The sequence below is a fragment of the Mustela nigripes genome, chromosome 17 (assembly GCF_022355385.1).
Source record: "Mustela nigripes isolate SB6536 chromosome 17, MUSNIG.SB6536, whole genome shotgun sequence".
NCBI lineage: Eukaryota > Metazoa > Chordata > Mammalia > Carnivora > Mustelidae > Mustela > Mustela nigripes.
This window is the reverse complement of record NC_081573.1, coordinates 17,255,830-17,265,333: the sequence shown is the minus strand read 5'-3', so window position 1 is coordinate 17,265,333 and position 9,504 is coordinate 17,255,830. Positions and strand designations below refer to the sequence as shown.

General features: G+C 56.4%; 1 protein-coding gene across 4 annotated transcripts; it reads left to right on the top strand.

Moving 5' to 3' along the window:
• The first annotated feature begins 1,780 nt into the window (after window positions 1–1,780).
• On the top strand, window positions 1,781–9,303 carry KIRREL2 (kirre like nephrin family adhesion molecule 2). Of its 4 annotated transcripts, XM_059381201.1 has the most exons (16): window positions 1,781–1,955; window positions 2,163–2,312; window positions 2,884–3,033; window positions 3,189–3,349; window positions 3,710–3,860; window positions 4,102–4,207; window positions 4,317–4,465; window positions 4,800–4,927; window positions 5,004–5,136; window positions 5,451–5,551; window positions 5,690–5,909; window positions 6,383–6,485; window positions 6,773–6,884; window positions 7,211–7,276; window positions 8,394–8,432; window positions 8,702–9,303. In XM_059381201.1, the coding sequence occupies exons 1-16, from the start codon at window positions 1,904–1,906 to the stop codon at window positions 8,771–8,773; spliced, it is 1,893 nt and encodes a 630-aa protein (XP_059237184.1). In that variant the 5' UTR covers window positions 1,781–1,903; the 3' UTR covers window positions 8,774–9,303. The 4 variants fall into 4 exon arrangements, with proteins under 4 accessions (XP_059237184.1, XP_059237185.1, XP_059237182.1 ...); XM_059381202.1 differs by lacking the exon at window positions 2,163–2,312; XM_059381199.1 differs by having other exon boundaries at window positions 8,394–9,303.
• Window positions 9,304–9,504: the final 201 nt, after the last annotated feature.

Genomic DNA, 9,504 nt, shown 5'->3' with positions numbered 1-9,504 from the left:
CCTCCCCCATATTCCCTCTCCCAACTGCCCCCCACACGTCCTGGGGAATGGACTGGATGCAGAGCTGGCTTTTCTGTCAGTAGGGGCTCTCACCAGATGGTGTCCCTCAGGGCCGGGGTGTAGAGCTGTCAGTTGCTGGAACCTTTAATTAGCACAAACCTTCCACCATCCACCTTGGCTGTTTTCCTTCTCTGGATACTTCTGGGGCCTCCACTCTCCATTTTTCCATGTCTGGGGCCCAAGAGAGCCAGGAAGGGGAAGCGATGTCAGTTGTCTGGAAAAACAGCCTTACTAACTGACTTCCTCCCGAGGACTCAGGAGTCCTGGCTCTGAGCTCATCCTCTGTCAAAATCCAGGGTCTGGATTCCCCAAACAGAAGCCAGCTCAGGCCCCCAGACCTAGAAGTCTGTGTCCTGAGGACCCACCCCTCTCAGACTCAGCAGCCCAAGGCTGAAGCTGCTTCTCCCCAAGGACCCAGGAGTTTAGGCCTCCAACCCTTCCCCCCACCACACACAGGGCTTAGGGCAGATGTTCACTGTCTGTGATTTTCAAATCCTCCTGGGCCTGTGTGGGGGTGGGAGAGATTGGTGGTTAATCCACGGACTCTAAGACTTAAGACCTGATTTTCTGAGCCCTATCCTCCTCTCCCAACTGCACCAAGCTGCAGGCAGGAGACCTAATTCAGTCCCCAACTCCCCAGAAACTCGCAGGCCATTAGTTTCTCAGTCAACGGAAGTCTGAATGCCCTATCTTAGAATCCTGGAGTCCAAGCCCCTGCCATTTGGAGAGACAAGAACCTGAGCTCAGGAACGCCAGAGAACCTGAGTGTGGCCCCCCCAGTCCCTGCAGGCTCTGGAATGTCAGACCCAGGGTCCCAGGCCCCCAGACCCCCCTCGGTCGGCTCGGGGTCCCGCCCACCTGCCCCGCCAGCTGCGCAGCGCACCGGCCGGCCTGCAGCGTGGGAACGCCCCAGCTGGGCGGCATGCAGCCGTCAGGACAAGCTGCGCGGTTCCCAGCCTCCCTGCCTGGCCCAGCTTGGGCACCGCCGCCTCGCAGCCGTCGCCCGGCAACCACAGTCGAGTGGGATGAGGGGCTGAGCCTGGACTGCGGGGTCTCCGGGAAGGAAGGGCTGGGGGCCTGGATTCCTTGATCCTTGGAAGTGCTATGGTTTGCAGTAGTAACAAGGCAGGGGAGGGATATTTTGAGCTGGGGTTTTAAGGCGAATAGAACTGAACCCCCTCCTCTTCTCAGGAGTCCCAGTTGCCCCCAGGCACCTCGGTGTCCTCTTCCTGACCCGCAGACCCAGGGGAGCCCCGAGCCCCGCCTCCCCAAGGCGCGGAAACTAGCGAAGCCCCAGGGGCTCCCATTTATAGCTTCGTTTCCACTCGGCGCGTTCCCTCCAGGACCTAGTCTGAGCAAGTTTCTTCCATTCTCCCCCGTCATGCCCCCCACAAGCCTGGCAGGGTGCAGGTGTCCAACCCAACCAGAACGCCCTCCTTCGACCCAGGTGTTCCGGCTCCCAGACCCCAATTTGGCTGGGGCGCCCGCCTGCCGGGAGACCCCGGCCTGCGGTGCCCCCATTCATCCGCGTCTTGGCCGCGGGAGTTTCTCAATGGGAAGGCGCAGGTCTCCCAGGGGGCGGGGCGAGTGGGATCAGACCCTCCCCGGTTTCTCCGAGACCAAGCGCGCGGAAACCGCCGGTGTTTCAGATTGTTGGAGCCTGCGGCTGAGCAGACTTGGGGAGCTCCAGGCCCGAAACGGGGTGGCTCCTAGCCTGGGGCGAAGAGTCGGGCGCGAAAGGAGCTCCGACCAGGGTGGTGAGAGGTGTGCCGTTGAGGAAGGAGTTTTCAAGGAAGCCAGTGCAACAGCAAGTCTACGGGATCTTGGGGGACACACATTCAGAATGTTGGTCCCCGCCCTCCTCGTCCTCCTCTTCTGCCTCCGAGGGCATGCAGGTACCTGGGGGGGGGGGGGAATTGGGGGGAGGATTGTTTGCCAGATGCCTCTTTATTGGGGTAGATGGAACGGGGTTGGGGGCGGGTGTGCTCAGACACCTAGTTCTGCAGGAAGAGAACTCTGGGAGGCTGGACTCCTGGGTCCTGAATGACGGAGCTAAGCTCATTTTTAAACTCAACCCTGGTCCCCTCCCCCGATCCTCCTAGGTCTGTCGCCCCATTTTCTGCAACAACCAGATGACTTGGTGGCACTGCTGGGAGATGAGGCCCGGCTGCCCTGTGCCCTGGGCGAATACTGGGGGCTGGTTCAGTGGACTAAGGATGGGCTGGCTCTAGGGGGCGAAAGGGACCTGCCAGGTGAGACTGTTCTCTCTGCTCAGGAGGGGTTGGCTCCAGGTAGGGGTGCTGGGCTTGGGCCTTATCTGAAGTTTCTATTTTGATGTTTTCAAATTTGGGAAATTGTTGGGTTTAGATGAACATCTGGAAGAACTGAAGTTTTAGCTTCTTTGGGGGAGTAGGGGATTTTTATTTGCATTATGAAATATTACGTAAATGCAGAAACGCACCTAAAACATAAAGGGAAGATTTGCCAAGTAGTTCTAAAGTAGACCCTCACGTGACTACTACTCACGTTCACTGGCCGTTCCCCAGAAGACTTCCTTTCTCCTTTCTCCTATCATAGCCCTCTGCTCACTCCAGAGGTAGTATCTAATCGGACTTCTATGACAGTTGCTCTTTTGCTTTTTTCTGACTTTTTCACCCACCCCCAGTTTGCTGTGACTCTGGATTGGGAGGGGGTTAGAGTCTCTCTGGCCCAGCACCCACTTTTGGGTGTCTTTCTAGTGTGGGATGTCTGGGGGCGGGGGAGGAAGTTTCTGGGAGCCAGAAACTCAGAGCCTTGGTGTGACTGCCTCTTCCTCAACTGCAGGGTGGTCCCGGTACTGGATTTCAGGGAATGCAGCCAGCGGCCAGCACGATCTTTACATTAGGCCCGTGGAGCTAGAGGATCAAGCTTCATATGAGTGCCAGGCCACACAAGCAGGCCTCCGCTCTCGACCAGCCCAATTGCATGTGCTGGGTGAGGACCCTCACTTGTCCCTGGGAAGCCCAGGGGGACAGCCAGTGCTAACTGATTACCAGAGTCCAGGGAACCCAGAGGGGTGGTCAGTTAGAGCCAGGAAGATTGGGGTCTCTGGGCCCAGGATAGAGCTCTGACCCCAATCTACCCCACAGTGCCCCCAGAAGCCCCCCAGGTGCTGGGCGGCCCCTTTGTGTCTCTGGTGGCTGGAATTCCTGCGAATCTGACATGTCGGAGCCGTGGGGATGCCCGCCCCACCCCTGAGCTGCTGTGGTTCCGAGATGGGATCCGACTGGATGGGACCACCTTCCGCCAGGTCAGGTCCAAATCTCTATGCAGCCTTTGCCCATTCAGGGAAAACACGCTTATCCAGGGGAGAGGGGGCATGTGAGGGAAGAGGTTCAAGTGTTGGGACTCTTGGTATGTGATTAAGGACAAGAACTCCAGAGCCAGACTACCTAGGTTCAAATCCTGGCTCAGTCACTTGCTGGTTGATTGGTCTTGAGTTCAAGTGGCTGAATCTCTCCATCTCTCAGCTTCCTTATCTGTACAATAGGGACCATTATAGTCACTTCATGCGGTAATTGTGCAGATTAAATAAAACGCTTAGAAGTGTCAGGTAGTAAACACTGCATACAGGGTAAGTGAAATCATTATTATTATTCATAACCTCCAGACCCTGCTGAAGGAAGGAACCACTGGGTCAGTGGAGAGCATCTTATCCTTGACTCCTTCCAGCCATGATGATGGAGCCACCTTGGTCTGTCGGGCCAGGAGCCAGGCCCTGCCATCGGGGAAAGATACAGCTATCACACTGAGCCTGCAGTGTGAGTACAATCAGACCCTGGCTCTTGAAGAAAAGAGGACCCGAGACTAGGGTCCAGGATATTAGGAAGGAGGAGGTTGTGGACCTGTGGTCCTGGGGGAACTGGAATTGGAGTCCTGGGCTCCTAGCTCAAAAGGAAGAGACTGGGGACCCAGCCTATGAGAGGCTGGGCATTGGACTCAGGTGCTCCATGGAGGTGTTCCAGGTCCTTGCTCACCGCTGACCATGACCCACCTCTACAGACCCCCCAGTGGTGACTCTGTCTGCAGAACCACAGACTGTGCTGGAGGGAGAGAAGGTCACTTTCCTGTGCCATGCCACAGCTCAACCTCCTGTCACTGGCTATAGGTGAGGACGAAGGTCACTGGAGAACGGGTTTGGGGAGGACTGAGATTGGGACGTAAGTGGGCGTGCCTGGGGAGCAGAGACAACACCAACAGCCCCACTCCCTCCGCAGGTGGGCAAAGGGAGGCTCCCCGGTGCTCGGGGCCCGCGGGCCAATGTTGGAGGTCGTGGCAGACGCCTCATTCCTGACTGAGCCCGTGTCCTGCGAGGTCAGCAACGCTGTGGGTAGCGCCAACCGCAGCACCGCGCTCGACGTGCAGTGTGAGCCAGGGCGGGGCCCGGGGTGGGGCCAAAGTGTGGCGGACCGTAGCGGGTCAGGGGCTTGAGTGAGGCGTGGCTAAGATGGGCAGAGAGAGGAGGCGGAGCCGGAATGGGATGTAGGCCGGGATTGGCTGTGCTGGGTCGGTGCCAAGGAGGGGCGGGGCGAGGGCGAGGCCTGGGCGTGTGAGTCGGGAGCGTGAGCTGAGTGGTTATGGAGCAGACGCCTATCCTTGGGGCCTTGAGGCTGTCGTTTCTGAGTGACTGATCCCGAGTCAGAAGTTGCATCCTTGCATCCCTCCCCGGCCGTGCGACGCCTCCTCTCTCTCTCCTCCAGTCGGGCCAATTCTGCAGGCAAGGCCAGAGCCCATGTCAGTAGACGTAGGGGAAGATGCTTCTTTCAGCTGCGCCTGGCGCGGGAACCCGCTCCCACGGGTAACTTGGACCCGCAGCGGGGACGCACAGGTGAGACCCGACCTGGGCCCTGTGGCCGCGGCTGGCGGTGGACGGGGCTTGCCCCTGACGCCCTACCCCATCCCAGGTGCTGGGGTCCGGGACCACGCTGCTTCTTCCGTCGGTGGGGCCCGAAGACGCAGGCGACTACGTATGCAGGGCTGAGCCGGGGCTCTCGGGACTGGGGGGCGGCGCGGCGGAGGCTAGGCTGACTGTGAACGGTGAGAAAGGGGCGGTTTCTAGAAGACCGGGTAGAGCCCTGGACTGGGAGCCCGCAGAGTGGGCGAGCTCTAAGCGGGGGGTGGGGGGTGGGGGGGGTGGGCGTGGCCTTGAAAAGTCGAGCTTTGTAGACCCCGATCTGGGGTGGGAGCGAGACCTAACCCAGGCGAGCCTCTGAGAGGTTCAGAGTTTATTGAGGGACGTGGCCTGCTTGATTGGCATTAGTGGAGAGGGCCAAGACCTGGCCCCGGCTTATTGAGAATTGGAGTTTCCGAGGGCCCGGCCTCTATCTGATCGTCCACAATCTCCAAACCAGCTCCCCCAATTGTGACCGCCCTGCATTCTGCGCCCGCCTTCTTGAGGGGCCCCGCCCGCCTCCAGTGTCTAGTCTTCGCATCCCCAGCTCCAGATGCCGTGGTAAGGAAATGTCACCGCTGTCATGACCGGCCTCCCTGACCTCCCAGTCGGACCTCCAAAACTGCTGTGATCCACAGCCTGCCCGCCTTTCCCTCCCCTTCCAGTCTCCTTAAGACTTCCCTTTTTTTGTGCCCCCAGGTCTGGTCATGGGATGAGGGCTTTCTGGAGGCGGGGTCACAGGGTCGGTTCCTGGTGGAGACATTCCCAGTTCCAGAAGGCCGCGAAGGACAGGGCCCAGCCCTGATCTCTGTGCTACACATTTCGGGAACCCAGGAATCCGATTTTAGCCGGGGTTTCAACTGCAGTGCCAGGAACCGGTTGGGTGAGGGAGGTACCCAGGTCAGCCTGGGACGTAGAGGTGAGATCCTGGGCCTGAAGACTCCAAGCCCCCAAACGCCACAATCTGTAAGCCAAGGACCTCCACATGCAGACAGCTTCAAACCTTAAGAGCCTCAAAATTAGGAGTCCCTTGAATCCTGAGTCCCCCCAAAACAGTAAATTCCTTTAAATGTGGAATTCTAAGTTGAGAGACCCCTCACACTTAGGTACCCCAAAAAAGGGTAGCTCCAAATATGGGGCATTGTAAAGTTTAAAAATGCTCAAACTCCCGGACTCTCTAAAGCCAGGCAGTTTAAACTTGTGGAACCCCAAATTCAAATGCCCTTAAACTGGAAGGACTCTAAGCTAGGAACTACAAACTTGGGTATCCCCAAACTTGGTGACCTTTTGAACCCAGAGAATCCAACCCAAGCAAGCTCTGAGTCCCTGTTCCCCGGTTCCTCCTGAGCCTCACACTTAGCCTCATCAGAACACTCCCTGTCCTCCCCATAGACTTGCTGCCCACTGTCCGGATTGTGGCTGGAGTGGCTTCTGCCGCCATGACTCTTCTTATGGTCGTCATCGGGGTGACCCTCTGCTGCTGGCGCCATGGCAAGGGTCAGTGACTGAACCCCACCTTGGTACCTTCCCCCAAGCCTGCTCCCCTTCCACCAACAGATCTGGCCTTGACCTGCCCCCAGTCCCACCTCTATGGTCTTGGCTCACCTTTGGGTCCTGATTCCTCCCTCAAGCCCTATGCCCATCTTCTCAGGGTCCTTACCCTCCCAGGTTCTCATTGTTTCCCAGCCTCCTGACCCAACCCAGTTCTCTTTCTTCCTGCTCATTGGTCTCCACAAACTGTGACCCTGCTCCATCCTTTATTTCTGTTGTCCCACTGTCCCTGGCCTCAGCCTCTTTCTCCAAGCAAAAGAACCTGGTGCGAATCCCAGGGAGCAGTGACGGTTCCAGTTCTCGGGGCCCTGAGGAGGAGGAGATAGGCAGCGGCGAGGACCGGGTAGGACACTAGGGTCCCCAGACACAACTCAGCCTTTGAACAATGAGAAACCCAGTCCCAACTGGGCCCCCCAACTCAAAGAGGGTCTGAGTCCAAACAAGTGATCCCAGGCTCCAATGTCCCCCAAGTCCAAATACTCCCCTGACCCAGTTATCCCCTAGACCAAATATGTCCCCAGGGCCCTTTGTCTTGAGTCCAGACCTGAGCTCCAGCTGCTCTTGATCCCTTCTGCCTGGCCTCCACTGTCCAGCTGGGGGTTGTCAGGGTCTTGCACTGGGCCAGGAGGATTCTCTGAGTACCCCCTCTCACTAAGCACCCTACCCCAGGGACCCATTGTGCACACGGACCACAGTGACCTGGTTTTGGATGAGGAGGGGGCTCTGGAGACCAAGGTGAGTGTTGGGAAGGGAGGGGTTCCCTTTACTGAGTCTCCAGCTCTCTCCCAGCTTGGTCCTCTCCTTGTTAATTCTGGGTCCAGACCTGGGACCTAGCCCCCTTCACCCTTTCCTCCTGCCTTCTGGGCCACTTCATTCACCTCTGCAGCCTGTTGGCATACTTGCTGATTATGCCCACAAATCTGTCCAGCCTTGGCCTCCCTCTTGAGCTTTCCCATCACAGTCCCACCCCAGGCCTCCTAGATGCCTCTGCTAGGCCCCTTCCACCTACCAGATCCCACACTGGCCTCATATCTCCCCAAACCTGCCTCTCCTTTGGGGTCCCCACTTTTGAGCTCCACTGACCTCAGCCTCTAGTCCAGAGCCCTTCTCTGTCTCCTTTATACACAGAACACGCCACTCAATTAGCCTGAAACACTACTTTCCTTCCCATACCTACCTAATTCTGTCCTTCATTCCTCTGGTCTCTGCTCAAACATTTCTTGTTCTGGAAAGCCCATGCTTCCCTCCTCACAGTCCTGATCATGCTGTGTTCCGCCTGTCACAACTAGGACCACTCTGTCCTGGCTTCCTATCCCAGTCCTGAAATCCTGCTTCTGCTTCCCCATTAAGGCTTATCCCTCCACCTGTCCTTCCCCCATCACTACCCTGACGCCTCTTGACACTGGGGATTTGCCATTTCCTCTTTGGCCTGGGATTTCCATGAAGGCAGGGGACCCCAGTCTCTCCCCGTGGTAGTCACCTCCAGCAACAGCATCAGGCATGACACAGAATCAAAGCCTTGGGGCTGGTGGGCAGATGAATGAATGTCTTGGTCTCAATCTCTCTGTTCCCCACTGCATCTCCTTCATTACCACCAACCCTTAGCAGGCCTATAACCCCCTGTTGCTGCCTTTCTCTGCCCATTTCCTTCTGTCTTTTTGTCTCTTGTCACTGTTTTTCTGTCCCACTTTATCTTCCTATCAGTCTATATGTCTGTCTCTGTCTCTGGGTCTCAGCTTGCTCCTATTTCTAAGTCTCAGGGTCAAGTTTTATGTGTGTCTCTCCATTAGGGACCCTAACCTCCCCCCACCATATCCTCATATAACTCATATAATCCCATTTGTCCCCTCAGGATCCAACCAATGGTTACTACAAGGTCCGAGGAGTCAGTGTGAGCCTGAGCCTTGGTGAAGGCCCTGGAGGGGGCCTCTTCCTGCCGCCCCCCTCCCCCCTTGGACATCCAGGGACCCCTACCTTCTGTGACTTCAACCCACACCTAGGCATGGTCCCCCCCTGCAGACTTTATAAAGCTCGGGCAGGTTATCTCACCACACCCCACCCTCGAGCTTTTACCAGCTACAGCAAACCGACATCCATTGGACCCCCAGATCTGGCCCCCAGGACTCCACCTTTCCCATATGCTGCTTTCCCCATACCCAGCCACCCACGTCTCCAGACTCATGTATGACAGCCCTCCAAATGAAGAGTCCTGGAATCTTCAACTTGCCATAATGGATTGTCCTGATTTCTGAGGAACCAGAACAAGTTGGTGACCTTCCTCCTCCAAAACTGAACATTGATGGGAGAGAAAGATCATACAATTGTCTGACTTACTGGTGTATAATCAGGTCAGCCAAAGAAGCTGCCCCAAAAGGAGCAAGATGGCCACTTGACCAACTATTTCCCCTGTGTAAAAGGGATTCAAGATGGCAGACGGGCTCTTTGTAAAGGGATGGGGACAGGGGTGATAGGAGTTAGAGGCAGGGATGGAAATTATTTCTAGACATTGAAAGAAGAGATTTCAAAATGACCACCTGTACTGAGCAGACAGGCAACATAGGAAGATCTAGATAGAAGCCAGACCAGGCCCTGTCCTGGTTCTCTCTGAGGGGCATTTTGCTTGGCCAATGGAAGTGCAGCCAAGATGGCTGTTCACTCTCCGGGAACCCAAAATGGCCACTATCTTGACTCCTTCAAAATTCCTTCAAGACCCTGGAAAAATTGAATCCAAGGAGTGAGGATAGGGTGAGAACTGACATGAGAGGAGGGAAGTGGGTTGGGTTGTGTGGGGGTGGAATCTGGGGATGAGAATATTTATGTTTAATTAAAAAAAAGAAGTTGAGAAGTGAATGTGTCTTGGGGATTCTCCTAGCATTATCACCCTCCACAAGGAAGGATTCCATTAAATCTGCCCTAAGAATGGATAAAGAAGATGTGATACACACACACACACACACAATGGA

Excerpts from the sequence above, each read along its gene's own strand:
- KIRREL2 (XM_059381199.1), top strand. The coding sequence starts at position 1,904 with ATGTTGGTCCCCGCCCTCCTCGTCCTCCTCTTCTGCCTCCGAGGGCAT. Across the intron at positions 1,956-2,162 it reads CTGCCTCCGAGGGCATGCAG|GTCTGTCGCCCCATTTTCTG; the intron begins GTACCTGGGGGG and ends CGATCCTCCTAG. Across the intron at positions 4,208-4,316 it reads CCTCCTGTCACTGGCTATAG|GTGGGCAAAGGGAGGCTCCC; the intron begins GTGAGGACGAAG and ends CTCCCTCCGCAG.